Source organism: Bacillus rossius, chromosome 1, assembly GCF_032445375.1.
Source record: "Bacillus rossius redtenbacheri isolate Brsri chromosome 1, Brsri_v3, whole genome shotgun sequence".
Classification (NCBI taxonomy): Eukaryota; Metazoa; Arthropoda; class Insecta; order Phasmatodea; family Bacillidae; genus Bacillus; species Bacillus rossius.
In genome coordinates, this window is record NC_086330.1 from 366,275,527 (window position 1) to 366,290,856 (window position 15,330).

Genomic DNA, 15,330 nt, shown 5'->3' on the forward strand with positions numbered 1-15,330 from the left:
GTAAAACTGAACGAACACATTAGGGGCAACGGCCAAATGTCTCACTGGCGTTGTAGTCATGAACGACGGATGAGGAGGAAACAAGATGAAGCAACAATGGTATGCAGTGGTGTCATGACGGTAATACCTGAGAAAACCCACTGCCCACAGCAATGTCTACCACATTTCCTAATCGCTACAAATCAGGGGTTGACCCTTCAGAGAATCAATCGTGGACCACCTAAATGGGAGATGAGGAATGTGATAACTAAACTACTGTGGCCCCGAAGAGGTTACCCTACACATTGAGGGCCCGCCTACCCGGGCACACACACTGCATGCTGAGCTTTAGAAGAAACCAGGTGATGTCAAAACTACTAAAGATATCCAAGCGAGGTGTGTTTAAAAAAAGCATTTGAGGGCAGAGGAGTGGTTCTATTTCCAAATTTAATTTGTAAACTGTATTTGTAGGAGAGGGAAAATGGCTAAAACTGTTTTCAAAATTATTTTTAGGCATGAAACACTCAGTACAGATTCCTGAAAGCACTCAAGGGCCTTGCATTACATATTTATCTTCGTTTCTCCGCCGTCTAATATTATCATTACCACTGAAATCTCATAGTTTCCTATTCCTATTTTTAGTTACTGTAACTTGCACAAAGGTCAAAAGGTATGCGACTAGATGAAAACTCATTACCTGGAGTTCTGCATGTTGTACATGAGGGAAGGAACGATTTTGTCCATGTGGACTGGCCTTGCATCAACGAGCATTGCACTTATCATCCCGCCTCACGCGAGTACACCCCTGACAAGGCGGGCCCCTTTACAACAATTTTTTTTTAACGAACTGCTGAATTTAGCCAATAGAAAATTAAGACCTGAAAGTAATCACTAAACACATTTAATTACTGAAGTCCTGAACTAAAGATGACATATTGGAACTCACAGACTGCGTGGAGAGAATTTGGAGCTGAGGATCCGTGGACTCCAGGAGCTTCTGAACCATCTTCAAGAAACTCTCGACAAACAAGTTAAGAGTCTGTGCGTGACAAGCCACCAACAACTGGTCCATCGCCTCCATTGCTATCACGACAAACCTGCAGCATTTCATATCGTGTTTACTCTCAATAAGTCTGCCCAGCACAGTCTCTCAGACACTAGCACTATAAACATTTTAAGTAATATGTGACAAAATTTTCTTGTTACGTAGTTTTTGGTGTGATTCTTATGTACAAGATTATTTCACATGTAGTATAAGCACAATAACCTAATAATAATAATTTTGGTTCAAGAGCTTACAATGACCTTGCAAAAATTTTAAAACTATTGGTAGTAAGTCAATACTGATTTTAAGTAACACAAAGTCACTATGTAAAACCTTTCAAATATGAACCACCACTAAATCATTTACTGTATTATAATTTTAATTGAATATTTATTTTATAATGGGTAAAATTTCAGTATCATTAATCCAAGTTTATCTCTTGATCTTGATAGCATGATGCCGTGTACATTCATCCTGTGGTACATAATGCTTGCAGTTTTAATTTAGTACGTCGAAAGATCCAGGACATAAAAATATTACAATACAAACAATGTAAGGAAGTAAAAACAAATTCATTTTCAGAATTTTATTTTGTCTGATAATACGATTATTATTCTTTGTAACATCACAATTTTTGTTGTATCCAGGATCTTTCGATGTACTAAATTAAAACAGCAAGCATCATGTATCACCGGATCAATGTATTCAGGATCATGCCATTAGGATCAAGGAATAGACTTTGGATATGTGATATGAAATTATATAATAATTATGACCAGGGGCGCAACAACTAAATTTCCAAAAGAGGGGGGGGGGGGGGGGGCAATATACCTTTTTATAAAGAATCATCAATCCCCCCTATTGAAGCAGGGGGTCCGGGGGTCCTCCCCCGGGAAAATTTGTATTTCAAGGTTGAAAATGGTGCTATTTAAGCAGTTTTATTATCTAAAAATTGATTACACAGCACTTTCTTTGCCCCCGTTTGCCCCCACTTCAAGGTTTTAGAAAATACCCTTGCCCCCCCCCCCCCCTCCTGTTGTTGCACCCCTGATTATGACTGTAATTATTATAATATTGTAACTATACAATAAATATGATTAAAAATTTAATACGAATGAAGACCTGACATAATTTGTTTGCATTATGATATTTTGGTTTTAGTTTGGCCAGGATCTTTCGAAGTACTAAATTAAAATATCAAGCGTCACAAACCACAAGATTAATATATACAGGATCATGCCTACAGGATCATGCTTTCAGGATCAAGGGATAAACTTGCATACGTTATATGGAACAATTACCGTATAATACATGGTTTATTAAGTATTTACTAGAATATTTGCATTTACGTTTGATTGAAAATATAACCGCACTATTAATCAAATACAAGGCCCAATTATTTTTTTAAAACAAAAGAAATTGTGCAACCACTATTTCTAAAACTATAAAACTAATTTCATACAAAAAAAAATAAAGCTTCAAAAATAATTTATATGCTTACCCATTTCGTCGCCTACTGATGTCCCTACTAGCTCTCTGAAACAGATACTCTCCAATACGGTCGAGCTTTTCTGGCGAGGAGAGAGAATAGAATGTCAGTTTCTCCATGTTGTTTTTCACCAGGCCATCCTGCGTGTTGAAAAAAATGACGAGATATTCACAGTTCATGCAAGTACTAAGCCACTTATACACAATGCCAATATGGGCCTGACAAAACTGCAAAATAAAAAAATTAAAAATGAGGGACAACAGTATTATTACTCAAAATTGTAATAGTATCTCAGAGTAGCAGCTTTTGCATTAAAGATTTGTCATTTAAAAAACATATATATATTGGGGATATTTTGGAGATAAATAGACCAGAATTATTGACATATAGTTTAAACTTAAAAGAATTAATAAACAAACACGAGATGAATTTATTAAATTATTAAAAATGTTGACATGCATCTTACTATTAGAATACATTTTCTGGATTGGGTTCTGATATAATAATTTTCCACTGCGTTAAAAAAAAATCCCCATCACAATGCTAGAACATGCAAGTTAAGTTAGGAATTCTTGAAAATTATTTTTGTTCTGACGTTAGCATTAGCCAACTGTAAACCTATTTTGAATAAGAACTACATTATATTACGTGGACCGGGGAACGAAGCACTGTGATGTATTACCTGTGGATTCACGGGGAATATATTGTCCACTAGCCGCTTGTACCGAGGGCGTAAGGCCGCACAACAGCCACAACAACCTGTAAGAAACAAAATAAATGCAAATTACGATAGACATACTTGGGAACACCTACATTCTCTTATTTAAAATATGGGTGTTTGACGTTAGCGGCGAAGTGAGATAAACGTAAAGCTTACTTTAAATGTTAAAATACTTACCGCCACACATGTTTGCACGTTCAATAAACTATTAATACATTAAATGTATTAAATAACACCAATTAGTAAGTTTTCACTCATCACTACACACGATAGACAATAAAACTGCTACTTCATTTATAACCTGTCAAACTACATCTGTCACTTCGTCACTTCGCATACATAAAACAGTACAGCCAACTTATGAATGTAGAAAAAAAAATTACTCGCTACAACAATACATTCAATATTATTATGCGATTATTTTAATTACCTAAATTACTAAACACTTTACAGTAAACACATAGCTATTAAACTTACATCCCGGGTATGAACATTTTTGTATTACTGATTCCACAAAATCTGGTAATTCCGAATCAAAACAACACTTCACAGCCCCGAAAGCCATGCTTCTCAAACAAAACCAGATGAATCAATACACAGGAAACACTGTCAAATGAGCCAGGGCTCGAACATCGTCAGTGTCCGCACTCGCCGTTCACAGTTAAACAGGTCAACCCTGCTTGACCTAGTTTAACGTCAGACGCGTCTAAGAAGCGAGAGGAACTGCGGGTGCTATTGTAATATTCCGCGGAGCACCGACGCGAAGAGCGGACCGAGTCATGCACCGCTGCGCTCGCAGAGGTAACTTGTTATTCAGGCCGTGACAGCATCTCACTGCGCCAACGACACGCTCCCAGCCACCTCTCGGGCCCTTACCCTTGCATTGGCGTGCCGACCCGCCACACATCAGCTGGGCTTCTCCGGGCACATCTGCAGCTGCGCACTGCGCAGGGCTGCCCACTCACAAAACAGCCGCCAGGCCTGCTCTATCGACGATCTGTTGGTCCCTGCACAGCCTCAACAATAACCTACTTCCATCCCAGAGCCCTGCATCACAGTGGATCTAGAGCATCCAGACCGTAGCTAGAAGTTTATTGGAGAGAGGCCAGAAAGGGAGAGTTATATTATTGAAATGTATGTGGGAAAATGTTGTCGCTATGTACCGCATTTCACAAACATTTCAGATGTAACAATTAATAATTTTGATATTTCTGCAACGTTTGAGAAATATGTCTGTTCTCTAGTGTTGTATGAGACAGTAAATAAATAAACTTTAATCTGAAATAGTACTTATACGTTTTTAAAAACTGGTACATTTCTAACTTTACCAACAAATTGTTATTCGTATAGATGCAACCAAATGCCTAATAAACTCTCGGTCTTGTGAATGTTATGTTAATACAAAATACTTTATTTATTTTAAATTTTAGGTTACTCGAAAAAAACATGTATGTCAACAGGGAAAAACTGTTCTTCCAGTAAAGAATAGCCATTGTTTATCATAACAATTGAATGAACTGCAGAATTTCAATTTACATAATTATTCGACGAAATCAAAAAATAATTTACATATATTACAACATCGTACAAAATGTTTTGCAAATAGTCCAAGATACTCTGCTATATGTTTTTATAATAAACTTCCACCACATTTTAAATCATAAAACCAACTTTGTGTATTTAAAAAAAAAAAACAAAGATTTGCTGTTGGAATTCAGTTTTTATTCTATTAATGATTTTATGGAAGCAAAACTATGCTAAAAATGTATTATTATTATTATCATATGATGTACATTATTTGTTTTTTACTATTATTTTTGTTTATGTGTATATGATTGTACTTAAATGTGTATTCATAATGTTTAATATTCTTGACGAGTCCTATACTACATGTACAATATAATTGTATATTTTTGTAGTCGACTTGGACAATAAAACTACTATACTACTACTATACTACTATACTATACATTGTACGAAAATACACATGCAATATCTTATGAATAACACGATACATAACATAGTAGCATTACTGTACATAGACCTTTCTATACAAAACCTTTTCGGAATTAGAATATTTAACTTCAAATTGAACAAAGTATGCTTATGAAGACGTAATGTCAAAGACGTCAAGATAACATTAAAAAAAATACATAGTACAAAAGCTAACTAAGACTTATTCATGCATAACAATTTACTTCCTTTTGTTCTATATCTTTAGGCAACATAATGTTTTAGTTCATCAGAGACATGTGTAGAAGAAGGAATCTGCCATGGATATGCAAAGGAGCCATCCCAGAATTTTCTTTGGCTGATTTCGGGAAAACATGGAGCATCAAAATCATATGTGCTAGATCGGGTTCTAAGCTGCAAGATTATGTTTTACCATTGAGAAGTATTTCTGAGTGTCTTGTTCATTCGAAAAAAAAAATGCACACGCGCGACAGAAGTGAAATTCTTGCTTATTAGATATAGATAAGATAAATTATTAGTATTTTTTTTTATTGAACAAGTGATAATAATTGAGAATAGTAAGGATGCGGGCATAATCTCGAATAATTTTTTTTGACGTGACAACGTCTAATAAATCGATGAACGCCGGCTGCACGCACGAAAAAGTGTCCCGTTACGCACATTGTTCCGTTACGCTGGGTCCCGTTAAGCTCATTGTTCCGTTACGCTGTGTTCCGTTACGCTGTCGGCGAGTGCAGTAATAATAGGTTAAACGCCAGTTTTTAAAATTAGTTACAAGTCATCTACACGTGAACTGTTCGTCGACTGTTTATAAAGTGAAGTGAAAAGTTAATGTGGTTTTCATTGCTTATTACAACAACAATTTCGGCAATAAGGTTAATTATTCTTGCATTTTAAAAATCTGATTACTAGTATAATTTCAAGTATTTATTCTTTTATTATTAAAATAAAAATGATTCAATTTTATTCATAAAAGTATGCAATAATTTCATCAATGTTTTGTTATGACGTCACGTTAAACTATCTTCCGTAAACCGACTTTACAGACAACCAATTTTTTTTTTTCCGCGGCCTGTATTCTCGCATCAGTTCACTGGCACTTCTTGGCGCGGTTTATTCCCACGTTGTCTTTGATAATACCTCTTATCTTGTTTCTGCCTTTTTATTATTTTTAGGTATGATGTTAAATCACGATCTCCAGCCAAGTAAAATAAAAGAACAACAAAAAACACTCCATTCGAACATCAATTAACTTAATAAAGTTTATAATACAAATCTATAAGTTTTTTTGACATTTAAAACCACAATTATCACCTATCAAAAATAAATTACACTTATAAAGCTAATCACTCAAGACTGTATGTCTTCTTTTACATTTTCAATCACACGATTCATATAAATATGAATGATCCTAATAAAGTTACATGCAAAAATCAATAAATTTTTCCACATAAATAAATAAATGGAACCGGTCTTTGGAGAAAGGAACGAAGTCAATTTTTTATGTTTCTTTTTACATTTTAATCAATGTGGACAAAATAATCGTAGACGCTTCAAATAGTGGTGAAAAGAGCTAAGTCCCATTGTTCCTCATTTCTTAAATCACACATCTAAAAATGTTAATATTTGGAGATACGAACTAAGTAATTGACTTAGTTCCTTCCTCTATAAATTAACGTAATTATGACTTAGTTTCTACACCAATTTTTTTTTTTTTTAGTAATGCCAATATAATATACTCTTACAGAGTTGTATATTTCTGCTTTACATTAGCAGAAAGTAGTAGTGGTGTTTGTTTAGCAATGAATCTTATTTATTATTATTTAAATATTGGCTGTCTTTATAGTTGAAGGCCATCATCTTCCAATATGCTTCTATTGGAACAATCTCCACGATATCAAAGAGGGAAGAATCCAAAAGAACACAGCATCTCTGAATGCATTATCGAACTAATTCACAAGCATGTTGAATCCTTTCCACTGAAGGCGACACATTATAGTGGCAAGGGAACAAAATAATTGGATTCTACTCAAAACATCAAGCAAATGTTCCAATTGTTCCTTCAGAGACATCCAGACACGGCAGTTAAATATAACTTCTATAGAGAATAATTTTTCTTAAAATTTCAAATACTGATTTGAACGCCCACAGGTTGATATAGGTTGTAAATGTAAACTACTGAACACCCAAGTTAAAGAGTCCTCACATAAGTGACGGCATAAAGCGAGCAGCAGAGACTCGTTCTTGCCCTGTGTTTGTTTTTTGGTGTTATTAAACACTTAAGCAGTATGACCGATTCTATAGTCGTCATCAATATGTTAATGTGGTTGCTAATAGTATGCATAATATTACAGTAAATATGGGTGACAGCAACTATGAGGTTTTTGACTTTGACAACTGGTGGCTGACGTATTGTAAAAAGACAGTTCTATCCGACGAAACTGCCAAAAGTAACATTCCTCTCAAAGTGAAAAACAGGGTTTTACACCTGCCAGTTTCAAGGAATTTAATTATGCTTCAGAGATGCCAGGTGATGTCATTGCAACACTTTTCACATATAGTACAGTATTCCATACTTTCAGACATCGGACGCACAGAAAAATTCCTTTTGGTATGACAGCTCCTATTGCCTATGAGTTTTGTCAAGTATCAATCTGTTGAATAAACAAACTGATCTTTTATGTCAAACCATGTGATGAAGCACAGGAATTTTACAAAAATATCATTCCTTGACCTAGGACATCCCAAACAGATGGCTAAGATTGACATACGTGTGTACATTTTGAGAGTTTAGTTTGTGACATGATAATTCCTAATATGAAAATATATAAAAATCTCTCTTCCAGTTTCAGTTTTGACCCAGTACTTTTTTTCAGTAAAGGTACTTTAAGAACTCTACATATCATGTAAGTAATTTTATGCATAATGATAATCATAAATTTTCTAATAAACACTGTCATATCCTATGCAGATATTTTTTATTTACGTTAATTATAATTGCCAGGTGAATAAATAATAAAAATATTTCGGAATGTTTTTTATTCGGCTACAGGAAGCACAAAATCGGTGGCGAAAGGAACTAAACGGACTAACTACAATTTTTTTAAAAATTGTATTGTATAAATATTTATATTTTCATATTAAATATGTTATGTATGAGATGTATGAGTATATCTAATAATAATAATAATAATAATAATAATAATAATAGCTAGATATTAAACACTACGATTTACAACATATTTAAACTCTCCTGAAAACTTTGATTTTTTTTTTTAACTCAGTCCCTTTCTCCTCAAACTGATTCAATTGTAGATACTTTAAATAAAATAAACGAAATATGGTAACGTCAATCGCTAGCCGTTACGAAAACTAAAGAGCAGACAAACACACAAGCAGCGTTAAGAGGATTCCGTAGCATCACTGCTGCATAATTTCTACCTCTCCCCTGCCATCTCCCCTTCCGGCCTTTACAACTAGCATACAGCATGCTCCGCTACGTACCTATCCCGCCCCCCTCCTTACCGTCTTCCCATTCGACCGCTAGTGCATGCGTTGGAGTGACGTCGCCGCTGACGCACTCTCCTCCTCTACCGGTTCCCCCACCACGTACCTAGCTATTCCCCTCGTGCCATCGGAATTTCCATAACGCTCGAAAATTGCAGCCCCCCTCAGCAAAGAAGTTTCACTTCAAAACAAACGTGTGTTTTACAATTCATTATGCAGGTATCCTTCCGCGCAGTGGCTGAGCCGAGAGACGAGGGTAAAAGGAAACAACTGCACGCTCTGTGGAGTCCTCGAGGAGCGTGTGCCGCAACGGAACACAGATGTGGAGCAAACGGGAGACCCACGAGAAAACCCACCGGAAACGTGAATCACGATCCTAGACAAGTTCCCATAACGATCAGAGCCTAAGAAAAATCATCACGTCAGTTGTTCGTGCCATTAATGTGTGGTAGTGCATCCTTGGTCCTGCGTTGGAAGTTAAACAATAACTTTTATCAAATAATCGCACTATTAATTTCACAGCGACAGCGAAAACACAAAAGGCGTGATTCAACATCTCGGCTACAAGCGAACCACAAAAGGTTGCTGCTCTGACCTTTCCAGATATTTCGCGCGGCTAAAGCGACCATGGCGACCTTTGGGAACTGCTGACCCCTAGTGGAATTAGTCGGCAATAGGTTGGCAGGCGTGTGATGCAGTTTGCGTGCTGCTCAAGTTCCGTGCCGCGCATAAATTTAACTCTACGCCGGAAATCACTTCCACGTCCTTCAGCTACACGCGAGATATCTTATCGTGTAGTATTGAACTGATTATTTGCACGTCATTGCTGTTCCATTTGACTCAATAATGAAAAGAAATTACTTTTGTAATGCGAAACGGTAAACGGTGACATTAAATGCCATTTTAAATTTTACGTGCAACGTTTGCAGCCTATGATGACTCAAAATAATTTGAGAACTAAGAACCAGTAACCGTTTAGCCTTTATTTAATAACACAAGGGCAAAGGGACGACTATCTAAGGCCTATTCTAAGTTCTCGATGTCAAGGAACGCTAATTAGTTAATAGACATTAATATTAACACTTAAAACACTCGTTCTAATGTTAAAAGTCTGTACTAATTTCTATGAATAATATGCCAGGATACCTCTACTGCCGGTGTAAAAAAAAAAAAAATATGAAACTAACTTTTATATTTTATCGTGAATTATTCTGTCGATAACCACATATTAAATATTACCATTGCCGTCAAATGTTAACATCTTGAAGTCTAAGACATGGTTAATTATTGACGCTAACCGAGAGAGTTTGGCATGTGGTAAGCACATGTTGCAAACGGAAGTTAATGCATTGGATCTGAGTTCCCATCCTTCCTTCTCGTCTTGCATGCACCTGCTTGCTTCCTCAATCCCTCGCCTTTAAACAAGTGTCTAGTCTAAGAGTATAAGCTGCAACCATAAAAGCGAGGTCTATATTCCCTCACATCATCACTGAGAATGTTTACTGACAGTGTCGCGTGAAGGACGCAGCAAGGCTAACGCGCTAATGGGTAGACTACGCCTCTGCCCTGCGCGCTCGTAACTCATCCAACTCATCCTTCCGCCGCCCACGCCGCCAGCGCCTCGCCGCGGCCTGTTCCCTAACCTCCTCCATGCGCACTATGCGCTGAGGAAGTCATGCCTGTTCATACGTAAAGGGCCGTTGAGGACAGACAAGGAGAGGTTGGCTCTGTTGACTTTCGAGATTGGTAATATAATTCATTGGAAACCTGTCAAGTTATGTGATCCATGCAGATCACATTTAGTTATGGCTACGATAACGTTTACGCGATCTTAGTTTTTTTTTTTAAATGGTGGATATTGAGAAGTTGTACATTAAATATTTAATTGCTCCCGAGCCCTTAGTCTCTCTTGACAGCCCTGCCTACGTCACACGCATCCACGAACGCCGTTGTACTCACCACCATTTCTGCAGATCTATGCGCCATCCAGGGGCGCAACAACTAAATTTCCAAGGGGGGGGGGGGGGGCAATATACCTTTTTATAAAGAATCATCGATCCTCCCTTCTGAAGCGGGAGGTCTGGGGATCCTCCCCCGGGAAAATTTGTATTTCAAGGTGGGAAATGGTGCTATTTAAGCAGTTTTATTATCTAAAAATTGATTACACAGCACTTTCTTTGCCCCCATTTGCCCCCACTTCAAGGTTTCAGAAGGGGGGGGGGGGGGGCAAAATACCCTTGGCCCCTCCCCCTGTTGTCGCGCCCCTGGCGCCATCCACTGGTTTACGTCTTATGATGTAAGCATGCCGAGTTTTAAGTGTTCTGAACCTTACAACACAGCCATACTTATACAGTTTCACTGTCTCCGTGGTAATGATAGTTCCTTGTGACTCAAATACGAGCGCTATGAGCCCGGAAGGGTGTGTCTGTAATGTTTTAACATTGCCTAATGCACTATGGAGATAAAGGGTTGGACCTCTATCTTAATGCTATTTGAGAAATCCATGAAATACGTATTGCAACAAATTAACATGAGTTGTATTCCATTCACTGTTCACGTGCCACAGCTTGTGCTAAACCGACACCGGCGAACTACTAGGACATTACAATTGTAATTAAGTGCACGCATATCCGCTAGCCACGTGCCTACAGCTTATCTTGGCTGATACGCTGTATATATACCGTACCTTGACAGCAGCAGAGCCGGTCCAACAATAGCGAGTCCATGAGCAGTCCGCCGGCTGGCGCGCTGGTGCTAGTAGTACATATAACCGCCGCGAGAGAGCACGCGCATGCGCAGTCACGTGCGGCGAACAGCAGGCACGCCGCGATACTGGCAGTGCCCCGCTTGTTCGTTATCGCTGTCGTCCTCGGCCTCGTTGACAACTCCCCCTCCCCAACACACCGTGTGATCTTTGACCGACTCTTGAGTATATAGAGTAACGACTAGAACCCAGATACCTAACATCCATAGAATATTGACTGGTGGAAATTTCACAGGTTGGCGAAATAGTGTCATGTGTATATTCTGGTGACACTTCCGTAGTAAAAACTCACACATGCCCGAGACCTTGTTAAACGTAACAATGTGCTGCAGTGCCAAAGTTCGCGCGGTCAATTCGAAGGTAGAAGATATCAGTCGTTTCTGAAGTAGAGCGTGGGTTTAACATAATAACGCGTTATCTATTTTATGAAAGACTGCGAAATAAAATCGCTAAGTTTGTGAGTCTGCTCATATCAAATGACGAGCTATGAGCAAAGCGGTGTGTAGCACTGTAGCAGACAGCCGACTTGTGTCCAGTGGCGGATCCAGGATTTTGGTTTGGGAGGGGGTTGACCCAGCTGAGGCTAGGCTTTATCAAGGCAAACACTAAAACAATAGTGGACCCAGATGCTTTTGGAGGGGGCTTGAGCCCCTTAGCCCCCTCTCTGGATCCGCTACTGCTTGTGTCGGAGGTCCGTGGCCGCGCTCCGATAGTGGCTGCACGTGGCGGATAAAGGACTTCCGCTGGTCTCCAGTCAGGCTGGCGTGGAGGCCGCTAGACCACTGCTCTGGCTGCTCTGACCAATAGGCTCTGACCTCGCAGCCGTGTCGCTTGCAGGTCGGGAAGGCACCTTATTCTATCCTCAAGGCAGTTCTTTTCCTGGTGCAAATATCTGCGGGGACCTGGGCTATTTACTTTTATGGAGGCCCCTAGAAAATTAGAAGGAAAAAAAAAAAACGATTTCAATAAAAATTCTAAGCCAGCTAGATGGTTTGTCTAGTAATATTATAAGTAATTTTTATATTCTTTCTTAGGGTCGGTTTTCATAAACGATTATGTCCAATTTTCGGTGGAATCGCGTAACTGTACGTGGCAATAAAATATTTGAAAAGTTTTCTAACGTGAAATCGTGAATTGAATTTGTCATCGACCAGTACTTTAATGTACACGCTAGTAAAATTTTAATGTTCCTATTCCCATTAATGTCCACATTTCGAACTTAACACTAGACGAACAAGTAAAAGCGAAATGAAATGCCCCGGCGCGGGGAACCCGACAGCCAAGGGGCGCTGCCCTGCAGCCGCCGCTGAAAGCACCTCGTCCATGTGGAAATTCACACACAAATAGATTTTTCCAATACTTAAGTGAATGTATGTACTGAAATAAGAATGAAACAACATTGGACTCTAATAAACCGATAGTTATTACAACGTATGATGAAACAGAGTAAAATTACTTTCCAACCGAAATGCGGACGCTTCTTAACCTCCACGCGTGATTTTATAACTTTATCTGAAAATAAATTTTAAACTGTGGCGAAAATATTTGTACCGAACCCGTTCGGCGAAAACTTTTATAGTAGTGGACCCGGCCACATGAAGTTCTGGAAAATTAATCTCCACATCAAGAAATATAGGTTTTAAGCCGTTATAACACTCACGAGATTAAAGTTCAGCGAGCTGCTAATAAGACTCAGAAATTCTGTTCGGAGACAGATCGACAGGAGAATGTTAAAAACGTTTTACATAAAGTGGAAGCTGTGTTAAGCTCCGCATCTTTAATGATCTCTATGTGGGCGAGACAATGAGACTATCCTTATCCAAAACTTTTCTCCATGGGCTTAGAGATGGACAGTCACGAGCGCGGGAGCGAGCGATGACACGCCTCCACAAACTCAGCGTTGTTACGGCCGTTTTGTTTATTATCGTCGCCTGTAGCTGTTCTGGCCTTGAGTTACAATAAGCGGGGGGAAATAAAGTTGCGTCAAACTAAGTTGACGAAAGAAATAACAGCAAATTTATTCTGTCCTTGAGGCCGCTGTGAAAACCCTCTCGGAACCACAGAGCGAGGCCGTAAACATGCCTAAACTATGGTGGAGCAATTCGGAAGAATCCCATGTGGAGATAACGATTTATAAGCTTGTGTGCTTGCTTGAACAAGGACCGTACTATCCGTCAACAAAGTGCTTAGTCAGCTAAATAACGTCTGACGTAGCCCACGTACACCGAAGTTTGACTTGTTTGTGGCTGTTTATCAGTTTCCGCTGCTCGACAATGAGTGTTTCATCAGTTATTCTGCTTATAGACAATCGCTAGCACGCACACACACACACACACACCAACACACACACACACATATATATATATATATATATATATATATATATATATATATATATATATATATACATACACACAGTAAGAGCATGAATAAGCCAAGGAAGTTTATCTAGAAAATCATCCACATCTCCTTTCCTACGCATGTAAACAACACATACATTTTTGGCAGTTTTTGACGTGACAACGTCTAATAAATCGATGAACGCCGGCTGCACGCACGAAAATGTATCCCGTTACGCACATTGTTCCGTTACGCTGTGTCCCGTTACGCACATTGTTCCGTTACGCTGTGTCCCGTTACGCTGATTTGTACGCTTGTGCCGCATCTATCTCTCTTCCACTCGATTGGCCTATGCGTCCCAGGAGAAGAAAGACAGCGGCAGCACACAACTTACATCTACACGTGAACTGTTTCGTCGACTGGTTATAAAGTGAAGTGAAAAGTTAATGTGGTTTTCATTGCTTGTTACAACAACAATTTCGGCAATAAAGGTTAATTATTCTTGCATTTGAAAAATCTGATTACTAGTATAATTTCAAGTATTTATTCTTTTATTATTAAAATAAAAATGATTCAATTTTATTCATAAAAGTATGCAATTATTTCATCAATGTTTTGTCATGACGTTGTCACGTTAAACTATCGTCCGTAAACCGACTTTACAGACAACCAATTTTTTTTTAATTCATGAGAAAGTTGCAAATACAGATCTTTATTTAAATCGAATTCTAAAAATATTATTTTATTAGCAAAAAAAAAGGTTCTTTTTTAAAATTATTGTTTTTGTTTATTATTAAGTAAATGATGTACAGGTACAGTATCACGCGCTGATTTAGAACACTTTCAGGGCACATGTTTTCTACTTTATGTAATATATCACTAAACTGTAGTAGCTATAATATGTGTAACGTAACTTGTCTCAAATTTGACATTTCTCAAAGAAGTACCAACTGTTCCTTGCAAAGCATAAAAACACGTATGTTTGTTTACAATACTGAGAACCACATGAAGTTGTTTACCAACATTGTTGATAGAAAAATAGTGGCAGGGGATACGTAGACCATTGGGACTACTTTTTTAAGAACTGTCAAATTTGTGAACAGTTACACGGCACAGGATATGCAGGGAAGTACAGGCAATCCTACCTCAGTACACTCAGTGTGGAAGTGTGTATACGAACTCTCAGTCCAGGGCCCAGGAACAGGGCCATCAAGAAAAACTAATGGTCAGAGGGCAAATAATTCTGTCAGCCCATTCACTATTATTTCATGTACAAGTTTCTAACCCTCTTAAATAAATAAAAAAAATAATCCAAAGACTTTAAAAGTTACTGTGTGGCCATAGTTGTGAACGTGGTCTGTTCGTATCACATTATTTGTAAGGTTTCCTATGGATTCTATTAACAATATACTTGTAATTTTATTTCTATCAGGGTAAACCCAAGCATGGAAAAATATGGAAACCACCGGGCCCCTGTCTCTCCCCCCCCCCCCCCCCTTTGCTCGAAGGCC

The 15,330-nt window shown here is 38.3% G+C and overlaps 1 protein-coding gene across 5 annotated transcripts in view; it reads right to left on the minus strand.

Moving 5' to 3' along the window:
• The window catches only part of LOC134528391 (protein EFR3 homolog cmp44E), a 31,401-nt gene extending 19,868 nt beyond the window's left edge, over positions 1 to 11,533 (minus strand). Inside the window, exons 1-5 of one of the 5 annotated variants that reach the window (XM_063361981.1) lie at positions 11,402 to 11,483; positions 4,111 to 4,241; positions 3,196 to 3,272; positions 2,526 to 2,653; positions 926 to 1,076 (exon numbers count right to left, since the gene is read on the minus strand). In XM_063361981.1, coding sequence (XP_063218051.1) covers positions 926 to 1,076; positions 2,526 to 2,653; positions 3,196 to 3,272; positions 4,111 to 4,141 — 387 coding nt within the window. In that variant the 5' untranslated portion in view covers positions 4,142 to 4,241; positions 11,402 to 11,483. Of the gene's footprint in view, positions 1 to 925; positions 1,077 to 2,525; positions 2,654 to 3,195; positions 3,273 to 3,411; positions 3,603 to 3,711; positions 4,074 to 4,110; positions 4,364 to 11,401 lie in introns of those variants that run through there. The other 4 variants (XM_063361979.1, XM_063361980.1, XM_063361978.1 and 1 more) reach the window with 4 other exon arrangements.
• Between the last annotated feature and the right edge of the window lie 3,797 nt (positions 11,534 to 15,330).